This window comes from Meriones unguiculatus, chromosome 2 (assembly GCF_030254825.1).
Source record: "Meriones unguiculatus strain TT.TT164.6M chromosome 2, Bangor_MerUng_6.1, whole genome shotgun sequence".
NCBI classification, from domain to species: domain Eukaryota; kingdom Metazoa; phylum Chordata; class Mammalia; order Rodentia; family Muridae; genus Meriones; species Meriones unguiculatus.
This window is the reverse complement of record NC_083350.1, coordinates 43991894-44015554: the sequence shown is the minus strand read 5'-3', so window position 1 is coordinate 44015554 and position 23661 is coordinate 43991894. Positions and strand designations below refer to the sequence as shown.

At 38.8% G+C, this 23661-nt stretch overlaps 1 protein-coding gene across 2 annotated transcripts; it reads right to left on the bottom strand.

The window, feature by feature from the left end:
• Nucleotides 1–848: 848 nt before the first annotated feature.
• On the bottom strand, nucleotides 849–14885 carry LOC110562728 (serine protease inhibitor Kazal-type 11-like). 2 transcript variants are annotated; one of them, XM_021659608.2, is made up of 5 exons: nucleotides 14740–14848; nucleotides 8701–8771; nucleotides 4459–4502; nucleotides 2467–2579; nucleotides 849–1135 (listed from the first exon to the last, which is right to left on the bottom strand). In XM_021659608.2, exons 2-5 carry the CDS (start codon nucleotides 8759–8761, stop codon nucleotides 1087–1089), a joined length of 267 nt encoding a protein of 88 aa, XP_021515283.2. In that variant the 5' UTR covers nucleotides 8762–8771; nucleotides 14740–14848; the 3' UTR covers nucleotides 849–1086. The 2 variants fall into 2 exon arrangements, with proteins under 2 accessions (XP_021515283.2, XP_060233299.1); XM_060377316.1 differs by lacking the exon at nucleotides 8701–8771 and having other exon boundaries at nucleotides 14740–14885.
• Between the last annotated feature and the right edge of the window lie 8776 nt (nucleotides 14886–23661).

Below are 23661 nucleotides of genomic sequence, written 5' to 3'. Positions count from 1 at the left end.
CCCACCCTGCGTGGGTTATCTGTAGCATACAACACCTCTCAAGGCCTGGGAATCTATGTGAAAGAAAAGGCAGAAAGACTGTAAAAGCCAGAGGCAGTTAATAACTTGAAGAAACAATGTTTTCTGTGTGCAACAGGACAAATATTCATATGAACTCAAAGCAACTGTGACATACTCAAGGATGACCTTAGGGTCCCGGTCCTTCTGTATCTACCTCTCAAGTACAGAGGATTACAGGCATGCACCATCACTTCTGGGTAAAATTGTACATTATATTGGGTGGCTCCATTATGAATTAATACTAGGTATGTAAGTGATTAAGCAAATATCACATCAACACTATTTCAGATCACTATTCCAGTTATGTTATACAAATATGTTTTTGTTTTAATCACAAGTGTGGGATATGGGGGCGCCTTAGTTTATTCACAGCTGATAATAGACTCCTGCAGCTCAGAGAGGGATGTGGTCAGTGCCAGATGCAGTTAGTGGAATTCTGAGGACTCAAAAAGGTATAAGTACCAGAACCAGAAGAGAGCCAAAATCTCTGAGAAAGAAGAAGGTGGCTGCTCTTTGTGCTGTTGCTGGTTCATGCTTCTGCTGTGTTTGCTGTTGCTGGTTTCCTGAACTGCTAGATATCCTGACAAGTGAGATTGGTATCGCCCCAAAGAACCTGATGACGCTGACCAGCTGGAAGTAGTAAAGAGACTGACATCACCTCTCCCCACAAATCTTTTTCTCTCCAACCTAGTTTTGGGGTGTGGAAAGTATTAAGAGGGATGGTGGGGTGGAGAATGCAAATAGAAGCATAAAAACCCAAATAAAATAGTTCCAAGAATAGGCACAACCACATTTTATTGATTAAAACATCTATGATTAACATTCACAGTTGATGACTTATAAAAAATTAAGAAATCATGGCTTCACATCACCATCAATCACATGAAAATAAAATCATTCACTGACAGGTTCACATTGGAAAGACTCTTCAATATTCTGTATTCCACATTTTGAATCATAGAAGACTTCACCTGATTAGGAAGGTAAGGCCCTGTGCGAACATTCCTCTTGGTTATTGTTGTACTATTATTCTTCTATACACTTCCCAAAATATCTCAATTTAATTCTTCTTCTTCTGCAAATAACGAAGTTAGAAGAAAAAATTAATTATTGCACTATAATTTTCAATTGATTAAGGATTGTATGACATACATTTTAATGGAAAGTTATGACAGGGATTGGTGTGGAGTGTCACCGCCTGTCCCTTTCTAAAAGTACCTGGGCCCTCATATTCCCCACGATTGTAAATGAGCCTTTTCTACAATTTAGGATCTGCCCACTCAAAAGAGAAAAGCCTTAAAAATTACTTTTTTTCTGGAATAAAATTGAAACTTAGAACTAAATGAGCACAAAAATTTATGGAAGGAAACACTTGAGAGGAGAATATGAAGTCACTCAAATTAAAAAGAATGCGTGTGAGAATATTCTAGCACTGATAACAGAATATTTTAAACATAGCCTATGTAAGAAGACAGTGATATGATTCTCAGTGATAAAGAAGTATGGAAAAAAGTTCCCTAGACTTGCCTGGACTTGAAGAAGGCTTAGGTCTGTCAACAAGTTGAAGAGAAAAGGTAGACCACTACAAAAGTCCTTCCATAGCATCAGAGCCAATTGTGATGAATTTCAGAATTCTGTACTTTAGTTTCTTCCTCAGTGGTGGGGATAATCTTTGAGCATCTATCTTTGCTAGCTTTATATGGGAACCTGGCACAACCGAAAATCAACTGAGGCACAATTAAGGAATTGCCCAAATCAGATTGGTCATGAGCAAGTATGGGAGGGGGTGAGGGAGAGGGTTGTCTTGACTGTTAATTAATGCAGGAGGGCACAGCCCATCTCAGGGGACACAATTCTCTGGGCAAGTGGTCTAGAAAGTAGAAGGGAGTAGCTGGACATGAGCCTAGGAGTGACCCAGAAAGCAATGTTCCTCCATGGTTTCTACTTCAACTTCCTGCTCGATTTCTTGACCTGACTTCTCTCAATGACAGACTATAACCTGTTAACTAAAATAAGTCTCATCTTCTTCTTGGCTGTTTTTTTTTTTCTTTTTTAAATAATATTTGCCATAGTAACAGAAGGAAACTATGACAGTACCCATGCTTGATCTTACATTTTTGTATTGGGTTGTTTGTCTACTGCTCTCATTTCTAAAAATCATAAAAAATTAATTGATCAACATTTTGGAAGACTACTCAGTAGACTTCTACTAACAAAGCAATAGAAAAACTACCATAATCAAGGACCTTTAAGGAAATTTACAAATAGTCTCCTGTGTTTTCTTTAGTGAAAGTGGTTATTCTCTGGCTGTGTCATATCCATGTTTTCAGAAACAGGATTTTTCACCAGTACCTGACACTCTTTCCACTTATTTAGAAGACATAATATTAAACCATGTATTCTTACAACTTTGCGATGCAGAAGAAGCATTCATTGAGGTAAGTATCTCTGTCGTCTGCACAAATTGGGTCCTTTTCTTTGGTGCACATAGATTTACGTTTATACTGACTACAGTTTGGCTGTTAAACATAAAACAACATAAAATCTATCAGATAATGATGATTGGTATAAAATTACACATAATAAAATAATTCAAGATTGACTATTAAATATAAATATTTACATGATACATTCTACTGAAACTTACACACATTCCTAATTACTTATAAATCAGATATTTTATTGTTATGTAAAGAAGGGACTGAAATTTCATGATTAGGCTCTCATTCTACAACTTCATCTCATACATAAAATCTCCTCCATTGTTTGTACTGAAAAAAGTCATAAATCTGACTGACTTATTTGTTGTATTCCTATCCTGCTCGATACACTCACTATGCATGTTATAGACACATATAGCTGTCACTGCATATTTATACACATATACACAGAGGTGAAATTTATTGTTGACTGTATGAATTATCTGTAGCTACAGAAAATTTGCAATTCTGATGAATCTGGTTTTCAGCTTTGGATAAGTTTTACCTTTTAGTTATTATTGAGAATAGTTCTTCTTAACATTAATGTTATATTCCAGTGTCTGACTTCATAAAAATTGATGTTTAACCCACCCTGAAATGGGTATTTTATTGCTTTCAGTCTCTTTTTTTAGAATAAATCATTCTACTTTAAACAATTTGTAAAACATACTATATAACTGTATACAACAAGGATTTTGTTCATTAAATGAATTTTTGAATAATCAAATTTTCTACCTTGTCTATAATATTAAGTTTTATATTATTGGCAAGACTGTTACTCAACCTTTGTATAATATGAAAATAATAATTTTGGGGTTTGTTTTTAGCTGTTTGCAGTGTTTAGTGACATTGAAAAGGCCAAAAGGTTACCTGTTAAATTTCTTTTTTTAATTATTAATTTTTAGTCACTTTACATCCTGACTGTAGCTCCATATCACCTCCCATTTTAGTCTCCCCCTCCCTCTCTTCTTCCTCCCTCTCTTTCCTATTGGTCTGAAAAGGGCAGCTCCCTTTCCCATCCAACCCAGCTCATCAAGTTGCATCAGGACTGAGAATGTCCTCCTCCCCTGTGGCCTTGCAAGGTAGCCCTGCCAGGTAAAAGCAATTAAAAAGCTGGCAAGTGAGCCCTGTCAGATGAAGTTCCCACTTCCCTCACTAGAAAACCACATCAAGCCTAAGCTGCCCATCTGCTTCATCTTTGTAGGGGCCCTAGGTCAAGTTCCTGCATTGTCCTTGATAGATGCTTCAGTCTCAGCAAGCCCCTCTGGACCCTGGTTAGTTAACTGTGTTGGTCTTCTTGTGAAGCTCCTGTCACTTCTGGGTCCTCTTCTCTTTCCTCCCAATTTTCCTCAAGACTCCCTACTCATTGCCCAGTGTTTGGCAGTGAGTCTCAGCATCGGTTTTGAGATGCTGCATGGTAGAGTCTCTCTCGAGGACAATTCTATCAGGTGCCTATCTGCAAGCTTACCAGAATATTAAGCTTAAATCACACATCTCACCCCACACATTAATAGTGGGAAATATCAACATCCCACTCACAGCAAAGAGCAGATCAAGACAGAAATTAAAAGGGGAAGAATAAAAATAAGAGACTTTATGAATTAAATGACATAAGAGATATTTACAGAACATTTCACTGAAACACAAGAGATTATAACTTCTGAGCACCTCGCAGAACCTTCTAAAAACTGGCCAAATACTCAAGCAAAAAGCAAGGCTCAACAGTTATCAAAAGATTGAAATGACCCCCTGAGTCTTATCAGACCACCATGGATTAAAGCTGGAACTCAACAACAACAGAAATAACAGAAGGCCTGCAAACTCGTGGTCACTGATCAACTCACTACACAATGACCATTGAGTCAGGAAAGAAAAAAGGAAAGAAATTAAATGTCCATGTTAATCAGTATTTGTTTACCGGTTTTCTTTGTGGTGCTTGACCTGTCGCATCAGTCTCTGGAACTAGTGAAAAGGAAAAAGAGAAGAAAATCAGAAAGATGGGAGAGGAGAAGTGTGATGGTTTAGCTACCAAGCCTGAGGAGCTGAGTTCAATGTCCCAGCTCCATCACAGTGGAAGAAGAGAATCAACTCCCACAAATTGTCCTCTGACTTCAACATATGCTCTGTGGCATATATGAACACATGCACACCTACAAATTATTTAAAGGAAACAAGGTAAAAAATATTTACAGAGAAAAGCTATAGTCTAAATTGGGAAGTATCAATGTTTAGAAGTGACTGATGCAAATTGCTTAAGCTTGTGACATTGAAAGCAAGGAGGTATTTGTCACAATACTAAGATAATATTTTCAGGGAGACTTCAACTATGGAAATGGCAGCTACTGAATGTTTATTATATCTCAACCCTAATTTAAAACAACACCATTTCCTTTTCTTTAATACATTGTCTTGCTGGCACCTATATTTACTTGCATTGGCTTGGCACCTATGTGAATACAAAGCTAAAGAATATGAGACTAATCTAAATAAATTAAAGAGAACATAAACTAATAACGGAATTAACTAGAGTCAATTAAATATCCAAAAAAGGTCTTATACAGAAATCAATGAGAAAATAGACTTCAAACTAATAATGGTCAAAATGGATTACTTTTTTAATTTGTTTATATTTTATTAATTACAGTTTATTCACTTTATATCCCCACTGTAGCTCTCTGCCTTTCCCCTCCCATTCCTACACTCCCTACCTCTTCTCCACCCATGCCTCTCCCCAGTCCTCATTGGGGAGGGCCTTCTCCCCTTCCATCTGATCCTATTCTATCAGGTATCATCAGGAGTGGCTGAAATGTCTTCCTCTGTGGCCCAGTAAGCCTCCACCTGCCTCAGAGAAAAGTGATTAAAGAGCAGACCACTAAGTTCATGTCAGAGACAGTCCCTGTTCCCATTCCTAGGGCACCCACACTGGGACACTGAGTTGCCATGGGCTACAATTGTGCAGGGGTTCTAGGTTATCTCCATGAATGGCTCTTGGTTGGAGTATCAGACTCAGAAAAAACCAAGTGCAAAATGGATTATTTTTAAAGATTACTTCTTACGGATAAAGGGAAAAACACATCGAGAGGAACCTATAATTCTAAACAGATGTCCACAGAGCTGAGATGCCCATCTTCCAAAAAGCAAATACAACTAAATAAATAATTTCATATTAGCCCCACCATAGTAATAACAGGTGACTTCAATACCCAACTCATAATAACAGACAAGTCATCCAGACAGAAACTAAAAAGGGAAGCAATGAAGGTAAAGAAACACAGAGCAAAAGTCCCCAACATCCCTTGACAGAACGTCTCCCTCTGGAACTATAATACACATTTTCTCCAGGGTACTGAGACTCTCCAAAATATATCATCACACAATAGGACAAAAACAAATCTCAAAAATACAGGAAAATGTAAATAATATCTTATATTCTCTCTGACTACAATGAATCTTGAAATCAACAGCCCAAGCAAATACTCACTAAAGAGAGGAAGCCTCTCTGTGGAAAAGGTGCTTTTAAGCCAGGAAGTCTGGTCTCTCAGGAAGCGAGGCTTGGATTTGAAGAAGTATCACGTCAATAAAATTTTAAATATAGAAAACCATGAGGTCTGAGGCTCTAGCAGTGCTTTCATCTGTTCAGCGTATACATGTCGGTAATGCATGTTGATTGTTCCCACTCATCAACTACCCTGTAAAGCTTGGTTGTGGTGGTTGGTGCTATTTCATTTGGGTGTGAGCAGTAGTAACGGAAAGAATCCATTTCTGTGTTCAACATGGTAACCTGGTTGTTATCAACATGAACAAAAGGAAGCATGGATTTCTCTGTGCTGTGCTCTGTATATCTGTGTGTGTGTGTGTGTGTGTGTGTGTGTGTGTGTGTGTGTGTGTGTGTGTGTTTGCGTGCATGCATGCACACATGCACCTATGTTGGTATGGTTCTTTTTATGCAGTTCATGTATATTTGTGTGCATGTGGAGAACAGTCAAGAATGTTGGGTGTTATTTCTCAAATGTCATTCAACTTATACATGTGTTTGGAGTGTGTTTGTAAAACACAAACCTAAAATTCCCCCACATCACCTCATATACAAGGTCAGTGAGCCCCAGGACTCCATCTATCTCTTTCTTCCTTGAACAATTACAGACTTGTGCCATTTTGCTAATTTAGGAATGAAACTGGGACTTCGTGTTTACAAGGCAAACGAACACTCTGTTAATTAAACCTTATCCAAAACCCCCAGTCAATGGATTGCCTAATGTTTATCTATATCTGGTCACCTTCTTGAACGTTTATAAATTCTTAATATTTCAGAGCATCGTATTTCTAATGGTTTTTGAATGCTTTGATTTTAAATAAAAATAACAAATATACTGTGTCCAGCATTCCGGTGGCTGTAATTCTTATTTTTTAGGGTGCAGTTGCCAGAGATTTCATAATAAATGACAGATGAAATCTTTTAGGAAAACCAACTAGCACTCACACCAAAAAAAAAAGATATATTCTCATTAAATAGATTAAATTAATGTTAAAAAAATACATGGAAGTGCTTACTTCCAGAGATGATGCCATACAAATCACTTGATTTGCCCTATATAAAGTAATATGAGAAAGTAAACACATGAATATTTTTAACAAAACACCTTAGGGCTAATACCTCACAACTGCTATATTTTGACATTCAGTATTTATATTTGGAAGAATCATTAAGCTATTTCTATACCCAGAACTGAACATGAAAAGAATCAGTTTGAAAACTGTAAATGAATGGATACAGAAATTGTGGTACATCTGCAAAATGGAATACTACTCAGCAATTAAAAACAAGAAAATCACAAAATTTGCAGGCAAATGGTGGGAATTGGAAAAGATCATCCTAAGTGAGGTATCCCAGAAGCAGAAAGACACAAGGGTATATACTGACTTATAAGTGAATATTGCACATATAAAATAGGATAAACATACTAAAATCTGTAAACCTAAAGAAGCTAAGCAAGAAGGAGGACCCAGGGTGAGATGCACAATTTTCATTCAGAAAAGCAATTGGGATGGACATCAAAAGAAGGGGAAAACAAGGAACAAGACAGAAGACTACTACAGAGGGCCTCTGAAAAACTCTACCCAGGACAATATTAAAGCAGATGCTGAGACTAATAGCCAAACTTTGGGCAGAGTGCAGGGAAGCTTATGAAAGAAGGGGGAGATTGAAAGACCTGGAGGGGACTGGGCTCTGGACCAGAAAACTGGGCCCAGGTGTCTTTTCTGAGACTGATACTCCAACCAAGGACCACTCATGGAGATAACCTAGACCCCTGCACAGATGTAGCCCATGGCAGCTCAGTCTCCAAATGGGCTCCCTGATAGCAGGAACAGGGACTGTCTCTCACATGAACTCAGTTCCTGGCTCTTTGATCACTCATTCCCCAATGGGGGAACAGCCTTACCAGACCACAGAAGAAGACAATGCACCCAGTCCTGATGACACCTAATAGGCTAGGATCAGATAGAAGGGGAGGAGGAGCTCCCCTATAAGTGGACTTGGAAAGGGGCATATGAGAACAAGAGAGAAGGAAGGCAGGATTGGGAAGGAATGAGAGAGGAGGTTACAGTTTGGATACAAAGTGAATAAACTGGAAAAATTTTTTAAAAAAAGAAAACAATAAATGAGATAGTGTCAGGGAACACCATGGCTGGAAGATACCATTACATAACATTCTTTACATTTAACCTCTACCTGAGCTCCTTAGTGGGATGAGAGTAAAAAATCTTCCATCAATGCACAATAACAGCAACAACATCTAAAGTCCACTCCTTGTTTCTTTTTCATTTACTGTTTTCAGAGACTTTCTCTCCCTACATTATCCTGGCTGACTAACTCCTGAAGCTCAACAAGTCCTCCTTCCTTGATCTTTAAGTAACTGGCATTAGAAGTTCAGAATCTTAGCCTCCGTTCATGTGAACCATTCTAATTCAACTGCCATTCTCTAAGAAGAGTGAATAGAACCATTCACGATGTAATTTTCAAAGACTTTTGTGACCTGATTTGTTTCATTTACCTTCACAAGTCTAATATTCCCAAAGTCCACCCATTGTTGAATTACAATGGATGCCTCCAGTCTTACCAGAACTATGAGAGGAGGGCATAAAAGAAAATTTCACTCACCAAAATAAGCAAGAAGTACCAAGGTCAAGATAAGAAGGAATTTGATCCATTTTGAAGCCATTTTATCAAATCTGTTAAACAAACATTTACGATTATTTATGACACATTTGCAGTGAAAGGGTTTTGTAGAGAAAGTAAATACTCTGTGCCTTTTCCCCGGGTTGCTAACTATAGTGGTCCCTTCCCTTAGTCTTCATTGAAGTCTCAGGATGAGAAAGACAATCTGAGCACAGAAGGACACTTGGAGAATGGAACTGCTCTCATAGCAAAGATAAAGACTTATTTATTCTCCCAAACCTTGGCTTATTCAGAAGACTCCCAGCTGCGTTGAAGGCAACATTATAATGAAATCTCAGGCTTTCCTTTCAAAAACCAGAAATAGTTCTTCTACAAATAATGGGCCTAGAGAACTACTTATGGCATTTCTAGGCAGCAGCATAACCTCAGAGGACCTCCACCACCTACCTGAGAACAGGAATGGAGAAATACCAGCAGCTCTTCGAGCACTCTCCCTTTTGTTTCTCTTACCTTCTCAGACATCTCCATCCTTTTTATTATCATTTTAGTGAGGAACTTGGTTGGAGGCAATACAAATAGCCAAGTACAGATAAAATGTAAGTATGCAGTGTCCTCAAAGGAGGCAGCAATATACCTACTTCATGAGACACATCAGTCCTTGTCCAGGAGAACTTCCCCTGATGTAGGACAATTTGAAACTTATCTGGATTTATCCGGAACTATGAGAAAGGAGAAGGTAATGAATACTAAGAAAACCTGAGGTAATGAGATGCAAAAGATTTCCAGGAAATTGGATTGAAAAATTTAAGAAAATAGAAATAAAGGTTTCCATGCTTGGTAATCTGCAATGTCAGACACATTAAACCAAATAAAGTATTTGGTGTGTTATGTTTTGTCTGAGGAACCTATAGATTCACACAGAGTTGTAGGTGTTTACACAGAGTGCTGCAGTGGTCAGTTTAACCAGGTTATCCACTGGGACATCCGTAAACCTGTAGCACAACCCTGGGACCATGAGTAGACAGCAAGTAGTAACAGACACCAGGGAGGAATTGTTTCCAAAGTCTCTTTCACTACCAAGATGCTATGTTTATTGTGCAGACAAGTCTGGGCTTGGTATATGTAAAAAGCTCCCAAAAGAGTCTCTGACAACAGAAAGTAGGGAATCCTGACTAAGGGGTAGAAGCAGGATTCAAAGAGCAGAAAGAGCATAAGAAGCTTTGGAGAGAAGCTGAGGACACCATGGAGAAGGTCCTAAGACGTATGCTGATAGTTTCATCCAAGTCTTAAAGTTGAATACAAGACACTTTGGGATTTGAAGGGGGAATTCACTGGGGGTGTTTAGTTAAAACCCTTTACAGTCTGACTTCTAGAAAGAGCTTTGTCATTGAGCACCTCACTTCAAATCCTGTCTGTGTCTAAATGACTTTGATGAAATGATCAGGCTTCAGAAGCCACAACTTTCTTACTTCAAAGATGGGAATCATCTATATGTCATTTTCTCCATCAACGTTAGAATTTTAAGACATTCCATCCATGTGCATCATAATTATAATTCCTTGTCTATTCTATTCTGCCTTTTAAAGTAATGAATAAAGCTTTAATTTAGAAAGGAGAAATATTTGAGTTTAACAATCTTCGATGGACACGTAGCAGATATGACATTTGAGGTGAAATTACACAAAAGCACAGACCTGAAATTACTTGGAAGCTCATTTGCCTCACACACTGAACACCACCCACCTGCATTCCATCGTGTTATAGACTGATCATACTGTGTTGTGTAAGCTAGACTCACAATCTTCCTTCTGCAGCCTCCTGAGTTCACTGGCATCCTCTTGAAGATTACTGGCACCATTATGACCACCCTTGCTATTTTTCAAAATTGTCCATCAGAAGAAATCACAAAATGAACCAGCACAAGTAATAATAGGTCACACACATACACACACACACACACACACACATATGTTCATATATATACACATATATATATTCAGAAATAGGATTTTTTTACATCTCTCCCAGAATAATTTTTCCTTGCCATAAAAAAATCACAGCAAATACTACTCAAGTCACTTTCCTCCATTAAATATTCTAACTTATATCCTCCCAAAAAAATGGCCTCCTAATCTCTCCACAGTAACACCTCTTCTCCAATATATATACTAGTACAATTTTTTTCTTAAGATGCCTATTTTATGGGACTGTCCAAAACATAAAACCTCTCTGCCTCACCTCAGAACTTTTTCATACTAATATTTTATGAATATGTGTGAATCTATTGCTCTAAAACTACAGAACCATTCTGATGGGTGTAAAGTGACATCTCAGGGTTGTTTTGATTTGCATTTTCCTGATGACTAATAACGCTGATCATTTCTTTAAGTGTTTCTCTGCCATTCGATATTCCTCTACAGAGAATTCTCTGTTTAGCTCTGTTCCCCATTTTTTAATTGGATTACTTGATTTGTTGCTTTTCAGCTTCTTTAGTTCTTTATATATACTGAACATTAGCCCTCTGTCAGTTAAGGGATTGGTGAAGATTCTTTCTCAATCAGTAGGCATTCCTTTTGTTTTGATGACAGTGTCTTTTGCTTTACAGAAGCTTTTCAGTTTCATGAGGTCCCATTTATTGATTGTTGCTCTTAGAGCCTGTGCTGTTGGTGTTCTGTTCAGAAAGTTGTCTCCTGTACCAATGAGTTCTAGGGTCTTCCCCACTTTTTCTTCTAACCAATTTAATGTGTCTGATTTTATGTTGAGGTCTTTGATCCACTTGGACTTTAGTTTTTTGCATGGTGGTAAATATGGATCTATTTGCATTTTTCTACATGTAGACATCCAAATAGACCAGCACCATTTGTTGATGATGCTATCTTTTTTTCCTTTGTTTTGGCATCTTTGTCAAAGATCAGGAAGACCCTGAAATTTCACCTTACACCCAATATCAAAAACTCAAGTGACAACACAAGCTGGAGAGGTTGTGGAGAAAGGGGAACCCTCCTCCACTGCTGGTGGGAATGTAAACTTGTACAACCACTCTGGAAAGCAATCTGGTGCTTTCTCAGACAACTAGGAATAGCGCTTCCTCAAGATCTAACTATACCACTACTAGGCATATATGCAAAAGAGGCTCAAGTACACAATAAGGACATTTGCTCAACCATGTTTGTAGCAGCTTTATTCGTACAGCCAGAAGCTGGAAATAACCCGATGCCCATCAACTGAAGAATGGATACAGAAATTGTGGTTCATCTACCCAATGGAATATTACTCAGCAATGAAAAACAAGGAAATCATGAAATTTGCAGGTAAATGGTGGGGTCTGGAAAGGATCATCCTGAGTGAGCTATCCCAGAAGCAGAAAGACACACATGGTATATACCCATTCATATAGACAGATAATATAGGATAAACCTACTAAAATCTGTACATCTAAAGAAACTAATCAAGAGGGAGTACTGTGGCTAAAATCTTCAATCCCCATACCAAAAGGCCAAGAGGATGGACATCAGAAGAAGAAAACAGGAAGCAGGTTAGGAACCTGCCACATAGGAGCCTCTGAAAGGCTCTGCCCTGCAGACTATCAAAGCAGATGCTGAGACTTATGGCCAACTGTTGGGCAGAGTATATGGAATCTTATGAAAAAAGTGGGAAATAGTAAGATCTGGAGAGGACAGGAGCTCCACAAGGAGAGCAACAGAACCAAAAATTTGAACACAGACATCTTTCCAGAGACTCATACTCTAACCAAGTACCATGCATGGAGTTAACCTAGAACCCCTGCACAGATATAGCACATGGAAGTTCAGTGTCCTAGTGGGTTCCATATTAATGGGAACAGGGACTGCCTCTGACATGAACTCATTGGCCTGCTCTTCGATCACCTCCCCCTGAGGAGGGAGCAGCCTTACCAGGCCACAGAAGATGACAATGCAGCCACTCCTGATAAGATATGATAGACTAGGATCAGAAGGAAAGAGAGGAAGACTTCCCCTATCAGTGGACTTGGGGAGGGGCATGCATGGAGAAGGGGGATGGAAGGTGGGATTAGGAGGAGAGGAGGTAGGGGTTTATGGGGGGATACAAAATGAATAAAGTATAATTAATAAAAATAAAAATTAAAAAAAATCTACAGAACCCTGTATGTTGGGAACTAAGCCCTGGGACCCTCCCTAAGAGCCTGGCCTGCCATATAAGCACCGGAGGTCAGCAGGCCATAGTTTCTTACGACCCATTGTTCCTGAAACTGTTCGCTTTGGGAGACATCCGTGACCACAGATATTATCTTTGGGCCTTGTAACTCTTTAACCCACCTTCTTAGCCTTGAGAACTTCCCACCTCCCCACCAAGGGCCTTGGTATTTTTCCACTACTACTCCCCTTTTCTCGCCCCTCTCCCCGCCCTGCCAGAGCCGTGCTTTAAAAGAAATACCAAAGCTCAATAAAGCTGACACTTGACCGGCAACCGTTTGCTTGTGTCCTTTCTCTCTCTCTCTCGCCCATCTTTTTCAGGATTGACCCCCTTCGCCCCCACGAATATCTAGGTCCCGCTGGTCGGGACACCTGTAGAGTTGTCGTGTGGAATAATAGTATTATCTCTCTTACCCCAGATATGTCAAGGTCAATTCAGTACTGTGTCTACCTCCTACACCTTCTAAATAGACCAGACAAAATTTCAAGACTATATTATATAGTTTTTATATAAGTATTATATAAGTCTATTACCAACATGGCATCTTCTCTCACCTTCTTATCAAAAGGAGAGAAATGACGCCAGTACTGCCAAATATGCTAAGCTATGGACTACTAACTGAGCTTCCAGTATGGAATGAACGTGACTGAGCTTTATTCTGTCTATGAGAGTTTCAAATTTTAATATATCAATCAGAAATGAGGCATTACAACAGGTATTAAGGAGGGCACTCTAGTTGTGTTTGGGGGACAAGAAAGCCTTGACACTCTTATACAAATAATCCTGCAGAGTCATTTGGACTTGGGTATGTTGGTGTAAGGGGGCGCCAGACTTTAGTAGGCCCCCAGAGTTTAGTACAACTGACTTCATGATGGATATTCAGGTTATTAAACTCAGCACACATACAGCACCACCTAGTAAAACTAAAATGAAAGCCTGATCCATCAGAGTTCTTCATTCTGGAAAACTCTCTCATTTACTAACCTTGCTTGTTGCCTTCTGTAGTTCTGTTTCTAGCTAACTGTTCTTGTTAACAGAAGTTTGCCAACCCAGAACATGGTTATTGTGCTTTAAAGTCCACTCTCTGAGAAAGGTTTGGTGCTACACTTGGATCCTGAGCATCCAGTGTAGACACCTGCTGTCTAATAAAGACTTTCTATTAGCTTGATGCTTGTGCCAGTAGTCTTCCCTGGTGGATGCCCCACAACATTGGCAGCCTAGGCAGATAGAGTTTATGTGGTGTTTAATTTTACATGATACTTTTAGATATATAACTCACAAAGGGTTGGGAAAATATTTTAAAATTCAAGGAGATCATTAAGGTGTGATCAAATCTAAACTCTAACATGTATTGAGTCATAGGTAAGCTACCTATGACTAGATTTTTTTGATTCATGGGAATTAGACTATGGGAAATAACAGTGTGGGTGGCTACAATTCATTCATATTTTTATTCTATCCTAAACCCTAAGCCTAATATTTCAATTTGTGTCTTCCAGAATCTAACTGTTACATGAGTAAAAGTGCTAATAGTCTAAGTCTACTAACTTAGTGGTAACCCAGAAAGACCTAAATCCTGAAATGTACACTTTCTTCCAACCCATGCACAGAAATAGTCATTAAATTTAACCAACTGCACCCAGAATAAAAATTCTTAATAAAATGCAATTATCTAACATTTTGAGTGAAATGTTTATGATCAAGAACCACATTGAATTTAATATTATAAAACACAAAGATAACATTTTTTTCACAGCACATCAAAATGAAGTACTTCAATCATATGTTCGTGTTGGAAAATATTCCAAATCTTATATTTCACCTTACCAACCACAAGGGGCTTCATTTGTTTTTCTTGAACTGAAGGTGATTGAATGATAGCTTGTGATTGTAGGAACTTCCATAATATTTCATTACATTCAGAATCAGAACAAAGTGAGGCTCAAGAAAAATTCAGCAGAAACCATGGTCAAAACTCCTTTTATCTTTCCTGTAAGGAAATAGTCATAAGAAAAAGAAATTATTAAATTAGCTTTTCTCCTTCATCAGGTTGCATAAACTACTTTTCGATGAGGGGGACCTTAACATGGATGGGTGTACAGCACCTCTGCTAACCTCTACGAGCAGCTTGGCACCACCCACCCCCAATCCTTGGAAGAGTCCTTTTCTCCTTCTGGGGATAATACTTGATTCTTTCTACATTCTCAGGTACAGCTGGATTTGGGGATATGCATGCATTCAAAAGAGGAGAGGACTAGAAGTTGTCTTACTCACTCTCAAAAGCAGGATCTAATTTGGGGTTTAAATGCACCTAAATTTCTATGAAAGGAAACACTTGTTGTAAATGTGAAGTAAAGTTGGAGGAAAATGGAGGAATCGAAGTTAAAAGAAAATGTGTCTCATCAGGACTGTCTTTCATAGTCTTCCTCTGTAGCCTGGTAAGGCTGCTCCCACTCCAGAGGGAGGTGATCAAAGAGCCATCCACTGAGTTCATGTCAGATACAGCCCCTGTCCCCCTTTCTAGGGAATCCACTTGGATACTGAGCTGCCACAGGCTACATCTGTGCAGGGGTTCTAGGTTATCTCCATGACTGGTCCTTGGTTGGATCAATGGACTTGAGAAGGGGCATGGAAGGAGATGAGGAAGGGAGGGAAGGTGGGGTCAGGAGGGGATGAGGGTGGGAGCTACAGCTTCGATACAAAGTGAATAAATTGTAATAAATAAAAATTATATTTAAAAAGAAAAAGAAAAAAGATTTTTAAAAAGATTATGTGAACATTGATTGAACAACATAGTGACACATACCCTATATAATAAGAAAGATGATGTGCAGAGCAAAGGGAAGTTAGATGGAAATTACCTAGGCTGTGCTGGCCCTTTAAAAAAAAGAACTTTGGCAGCTCTTAGCATATTCAGAAGACAAGTGAACCACTGGAGAAGTCCCTCCATAGTATTAGTCCCATTGTGATGGGTTTCAGAGATGGATTTGATACATGAGCTGCTTACTCAATGATGCTACATCAATGAGGTGATTGTCACTCATCATCTGAACATTGGAAGAGCATTTATATTGGTTCACAGTCTGTTGTTTGTAGTTCACACAACTAATCTAAATTAATTCCTCTATGTATTTGCTGACTACCTGGTAGACTTCTGGTGACAAAGCAAATGCAAAAACCTGTCCAGTGAAAACTGAAAAGAAGGGTTAAAAACTATTGCATAGTAATGAGAAAAATGAATGCAGGATATCAATTTAGGACAGACAAGATATTTTGTGAAGATTGACCAATGTAATAGTTAAGGAATGAAAAAAAATAATAAATTTGTTGTTGATTCATTTGATTAGTGATGGAGAAATTTAGAAAGAAGCAAAAATATATTTAAAAAAATGGATTCCCCATTTCTTCCCCAGTGAAAGTGATAATTGTTGGCCTGTACTGTGTCTGCCTTATTGAAAACAGGCTTTTCCTGTCATTTCCTAAAACATTCTCCTTTACTTAAAAGAACTAATAATAATTAACTGTAGAATTTTTACATTAATTCAATGCACGAACTACATTTATTTACATTAGTAACCCAGTTGGCTCCACAGCCTGGATCTAGTCCACCTATACACCCATATTTGATGTATGGCTCAAACAACATAAAACTTATCAAAAAATGATCTTTTTAAAGTAGAAATTCCACACAACAAATGACTCATTTTAAAGTTGAAATATAAACAATAAGGTACTGAAACTCAAATTAAACAGAACATATTATTTGGAAAAAATTTTTAAACTTTGAAAGCCATGCAAAAGTTTGACTGCGATTTTAAAAATGGGTTATTGTGCCCCACAGTTCCACAAAGCTAGATAAAAAAATCATAAAATTTAAGAATTTAGTTGTCATTCTCTCTCCCTTTTTGTCAATTATTTTACGGCATAGATACCCATTATATGCACAGGTATGTTTCCCACAGATATCAGATATAGTCACAGAAAAAAATCTATGTTGGACATGCTGGTAATTTGGAGAAATAGACAATTTATGTCTATTCTAATGACTATGATTTTAAACTTTGCAGGCTTTATATTTCCAGTTGTTTAAAACTATGGGTCTTCATTATCCCTGTTATGTAATATCAAAATCATGTTTAATTCACCATTTGTTTTTAATATACTTACTTTCAATCTTCCTCCATTGCTAGGATAAAAAATTCTCTTGTAAACACATTTTTAAATATAGTAGGTACTTATATACAATAATTATTATTACCAATTAATGAATTTCTTTGTTAATAGTGGTGTATTTTACTTGTCTACATTGTTGGTGTTTTATAGTTGTCAAGACTTTTTTTTTTACTTTCTTGTATTAATAGTAATACAAGTAGTTCCGTCTTCTTTTAAACTATGTGTACAGTTGTTGTATTGTATATTTTTACCTTGTGATAAATATGCCATTAATTTGTAGAATCAATCTTTTCAGGTAGAAGAACAAAATAAAATTGTAAAGAAGGAGAGGGACAGGGAGGTGGCTTAGCAGGCAGAAGTGTCTGCCACCAAACCTGACAACCTGAGTTCAATGCCCAGCATCCACACAGAAAAAAGAGAACTGACTCTTTCAAGTTGAGTTTGACTTCAACCTACATGCCACCTACAAAAACAATCAGACTGCCATACATACACAAACAAATGTTTAAAATTTTTAATTAGAAAATGATGGGGTGCTCTATAGTCTGTGGTAGGAAGTACTCACAGTATTTACAAGTAAACTTTGCATTATTTTCAATGACCTTAAAGTAAGAAAGTGAGTATTTATTGAAGTATGAAAATAATATATCCATACAGTGGCTTTATCTGTAGACTTTTTTATCAAGTTTCTAATCTCTAAAAGCTTTCTATTAAAAATATGATAGCTTCCTTTCCTTCATTCCCTTTATTTTTTATCATTTAAGTAATTTTTAAATTTTTTACAATTTATTTATTATATATCCCGAATGAAGCCCCTTCCCTCAACTTCTCTCATCCTTTTCCTTCTTCCCTTCTTCCCACCATCCCCTTCTAGGTCACTGAAAGGGGGAATTCTACTCCTCTGCCATCTGCCTGTAGTAAGCTATGGTAAGTCTCATTTTGACTCCCTGGATCCTCTTCCTCTGTGGCCTGACAAGACAAAATCCCCAGGAGCAAGTGATCAAAGAGCAGGAAACTGAGTTCATGATGGAGGTAGCCGTGCTCCCCTTACTAGAGAACCTACATGGACTCTGAGCTGGAATACTACTCAGCTATTAAAAACAAGGAAATCATGAAATTTGCAAGCAAATGGATGGAACTAGAAAAGATCATTCTGCTGGGAGTAACCCAGAAACAGAAAGACATGAGTGGAATACACTCACTTATAAGTGGATATTAGCAGTAAAATATGAGATAGCAATACTAAAAGCTACAGACCTAAAGAAGCTATACAAGGAGGACCCTAGGGAGGATGCTTAAATCTCATTTAGAATTGCAAACAGGATAGACACCAGAAGCATTGGAAGAGAGGAAACAGGTTGGGAGCCTACTATAGAGGATCATCTGAAAGGCTCCACCCAACAGGGGATCAAAACAGATACTGAGACAGCCTAACTGTGAGCATAGGGAGCCTTCATTCCCTTTAAAAACTTGCTTACTGGTATGAGCTGTGACAGCTATCTATAGTTTCTCTATAGGCCTGTCTTAATGAGACCTATAGGAACTTGCATTTTCCTGACATCTGTGGTGAGCACTTGGACCTTGCTCTTTTCACAAGACTCTGCTGGGATTCTACAAACTTAACATCACCAGTAAAGGACCACAGATTAGTGGCCACAGGATCCTTCCCACAACTATATCCCTCTGGAGATCCTCATACATTGCAACATTTTGGCACCTGGGTGAGTAGAGAGTCATATTAACTCGGGCTCTCTCCAAGCTACACCTCATGCCAGGACCACAGTGAACTCTCACTGGTCACAGCATCTATCAGAGGTTAGCGGTGTATAATCAGGGGCCTTCGCTCTAAGCAGGTTTGTTCAAGATGCGAGTGGACTTAGAACTACCGCAGAACCTAAGTTCAGAGAGGTAAGATGGACCATTCCTATGCTCTTACCATGACCCAGGTACCTTCTGCCAGCAAATCAGCATTCAAGAACAGAATCATTTTAACTGCTCTACCTGGTAATCAGCACTGACTGAACTCCTACAATCACCCAGAAGAGTCTAACCCCCCTAAGTCATGTAAGAATTAATTACAGTTCCAAATGTGCTCTCACAAGGGAACTGTATGTTCATCCTAGACATGGAATTCAACTACCTCAACAAATCCCAACTGGGAAAAAAAAAATAGTAAGAAACCTGAGCCAATGTATCTCCTTCCAAAATTACCAATCCCATAAAAATGGTCCCTTGGGAAAGCTACTTGGAGGAAATTTCAGAGATTTCAAATAAGTAGTTAAAAATATTCACTGAATTTTAAAAGGACAAGAATGGTGTGGGGAACTGCATCCAAGAGAACACATACAAGGAAAATTACTTTCATCTGTAATGAAAACAATTTACCAGGTCTGTGAAATAAACATTACTGAGTTTATAACATATTTCCAAATGCAGGCTTATCATACTAAAACCAAGGAAGGAACTACCCAACATCCCTTCTCCAAATTTCCAAATTATGAGCTTTCTTCTCTATTTAGCCATAGACTAGATAAGGCACAACATGACCACAAGAAGCCTCTGGAGACTTAAAATGCCTCTTCATATGCACTGAATGGATGGTTTGTGGGATCCACAGAAGATGGTTTGTGGGAAGGGAAGAGAGGAGGCTGCAGCTGGTGTTCTTTGGCAGTGCTAAGGAATAGCCTGAATGACTCAGTCTGGAGGGATGGAGAAAGCATAACTTTGAGGAGATTAACCCTCCAGGAAGTACAGGGAATTAACCCTTCGTTTATCCCCATAAAGCATGGCTAATATGAAGGAAATAGCCACATCAGGATCTTTGTTTTTCTTTTTAAAAATAAAGTAAAGTAGTTATTAGTTTAAAACAAAAACAAAACTGGACAAGTCTTTGCAGCAATTAAATACAGCATCATGCCTCTGCTCTACCTATTTGAAAACAGGTGAGGAAATGGAAACACACCAAGAGCTCTCAAAGTACCCTTTATTGTGTTTATCTGTCTTCTCAGTCACTGGGTCTAGCTCAGGATTCTGACTTGGCCTTTGGGTCAAAACCATGGTTGGGGGTAAAACCAATAGCCAATCATAGATAAAGAAAGAACCTTCTAGGACACCTGGTAACTATTTGAGGCACATTTCCTGGAAGAACAAAAAAGAGAAGGCAATGAATACTGAGATATCCTTAGATGGAGAGATGTAATAGTTTGCAGAGACATTGGACTTGAAAGTACAAGAGATTAAAAGGAAGAACAGAAAGGTTATAAGCAGACCTATATTTACATCCCTTGTTATCTTCAACACTTAGGCAAATTTGATTTAACTGAAACTTGGTGTTTATTGACTTTGTTTTTTTGAAGTGCCTACAGATTCACATGCTGCTTTACATCCTTAAGCAAAGTGATCACTGCAACCAGTCTTCCAAATGGGACATTTGTAAACCCATAGCACAAGTTTACAACCCAGGAATAGACATTAGGGTGTGCTGGTTTACTCCAGGAAGCCTGAGCTACAGTTTATTTGACGAGTTTTTGGCAACCAGCAGTAGAGAATCCTTCCCAGTAGACAAGAGGAGGATACAAAGAGCAGAAAGAGAGAAAGAAGCATAAGGGGGGAGGGGGCCATAGTGCAGAAAAGCCTAAGATATATGCTAATAGGTTGAGCCATGCCTTAGACTTGAGACACGTTGGAGTTTGAAGGAGGAATTCATTTGTGGCTATTCATTTAAACTCTTTAGACTATGACTTCTTACGCCCCTGGGGATATGGCCTTGCCAGGCCACAGAGGAAGAGGATCCAGGCAGTCCTGATAAGACTTAACAAGCTACGGGCAGATGGCAACGGTGGAGAACTTCCCATTTTCAGTGGACTAGGGGAAAGAGGGAGAGAGGAGTTGAGGGAGGGAGCTTCAATCGAGATATATAATGAATAAATTGTGAAGAAAAAAAAAGTACAATTAGAAACTAAAAGAGCTTTGGCATTAAAGACTCCACTTCAATTCCTTCCTAAGACCAAATGATCTTTACAAAATATCCACACTTCATACACTACAACTTTCTAACTTTCTTCTTAGTGAATGAATCTCATTTCATCCATAGAGAGTGTTGGGATCAGCAAGCAGGCATTTCTACAGGCAGCCCCTGGGGCCTGGCAGACTGGGTATCAGGCATTTGGAAAGACACCCAGACCACCTGCTGACCACCTGGAACCACCCGCGCATGCTCTGGATCATGCTATAAGAGAACTGGGGCCCCTCCTTCTCGCTCTCTCCTTCCTTTTCTCTTCCTCTCTCTGTCTGTCTGTCTGTCTGTCTCTCTCTCTCTATCTCTCTCTCCCCCTCTTTCTGTCTCTCTCTCTCTGTCTCTATCTCCCTCTCTGTAACCCCCTGTACCTAATAAACCTCCCACGTGGAACCGATCTCGTGGTGTGATCTGTGGACCCGCGTGTAACCTCACATTTCGTATAATTTCTAACAGAGAGATTGAAATACAAACCAAGGACCATGTATGGAGTGGACCTAGGTCTCCTACACATATGTGCACAATGGGCAGCGTGGTCTTCATATGGGTGCTCCAGTAAGGGGTGCAGAGACTGTCTCTGAAGAGGACTTTCCTACTTTAAATGTGAGAATATCTACCACAGAGCTTTCCATTTAAACCATTGTAAATAAATCTAATGAATTTTCTCTCGTACTGAAATGTGTCCTATTGCGTTCTTACACAGGAAAACTCCGGCGGGTACAATTACGTTTAAACTCCTTTTGCTAGGTTCTCCAAAAGTTTAACATGCACCCACCCTGTGAACCACCCGTTCCCCTCCTAGATTCAGATCTTTTCTGAATTATGTAAGAATTCTAACATGAAGTTGTATTGAAGGTTGATTTTCTCTATAGTTCTTTTTCAAAGTACATTTATACTGCACCAAAAACATTGACTTTTGTCAATAAAATTTCCCCCAGTAGGCTGGTTTTTAAAGATAATAAAGTGTCAGGTTTTCTACTTATATTTAATTACTAGAATGTCGTGCTTAAAATACCATTTGCCGGAACCAGCCAGCAGAGTCGAACGGTTCTTGAGTCAGGAGTGAGGATTATAATTAATAAAATAACACACAGCACACAGGAGGCTTTTTTAAGAAGGTCTGGACTCAACAGCCGCAGCAGCAAGCTTCTAGCCTCTGCAGCAAAAACTAGCAGCCCTAACAGCCACTGTTAGCCCCGAGCTGCAACCAGCGGCTTGTCTTTTTATCGTAGAGTTTTTAAGCCAGAGTAGAAACATCTCAGAACAATGGGTTAATTTCCGCGAGGATCCTGAGGAAGAGGTGTGATCCTCACAAGCTATCCCACCTGCTGTCACAAAAGGAGATGGACTTGCAAATTTTTCCCTGCCTTTAGTGAAGTCTCTCCGCTGAGATTTAAATATCAAAGCAGCTGCCAGAGGCTTTGCTCTCGACAACCATTAAAATTTTTCTACCTCTTTTTCCATTTCACCTAATTCTGGATTTAATGACTAGCAAGATTCTGCTCCTACAAACTAAATTGTCATTTGGAAATATTTTCAAAAAGATTTTGTAGAGAGCAGTCACAACATGTTGGAGAATTTACATTCATTAGAGCACAATAATTTAACCAGTAGACTTAAGTTCCTAGAGAGCCATGACAAATTCAGACCTGTTTACTATCTTGTCTTTGACACTAGATAAAGTCTAACACACCGTAAGATTTCATTTAACACATTTACCTCTTGAAAAGTGTGCACACTGGAGTGCCAGTGAGGTGGCGCAAAGGGTAAAGGGATGTTTCACCAAGTCTGCTGACCTGACTTACATAGTCTGTATTCACAAGATGGAAGCAAAGTACTGAGGATAGCACGTTGCTCTCTGACCACAACGCATGATCTGTGACACGAGTGCATCCCACATATATAATTAATGATATATAGTTAATTATACACAAGTCAAATATTTTAAAGATACAATTAATTCAATGTATTTTATATAATTAATACTACAATTAAATGAATGGTTGTTCACTGAAGATTTTTTTATATACTGTTAGGCCCAGCAAGAGCCTAAATATAAGAAGGTATGAAGAGAACTCAGGAAAGTAATCATCCATCGTTGCAAAAACGCAAGAGACTCTTCTTGACCATTGCACAATGGGGTCACCCCTGCTGGTCAGCTAGGAGTGGCCCCGAGAGACAAAGACCTTGGGTTTTTAAAAGACACAAGGCGGGAATCTCCTGGGGTTGCCTTCTTGGCGATTTAGGGTTGGAGGAAGTGTTTAACTTTTAAAATAATTGGTCAGTTCTGGTCACCCTTAGGTCCAGTCAGCCCTGTAGTAAATATCTGATCGTCAAGTCAGTTTGGAATTTCCTGCCATCCACAGTTAAATGTGGGAGGGTGATTAACTCATCCCATGTCTGTTCTGAGTAGTGGGGGTTACAGGCTTTGGATCAAAGGTCAGGAGAAGGATTGGGGCCATTTGGCCCAGTTTCCAAACAAAGCCCATCTCACCGCCGCCAGCCGGTGATTTTTTTCTCCATTTAGTAGAGATCTCTGCTTGTTCTCTTCCTTATCTCTG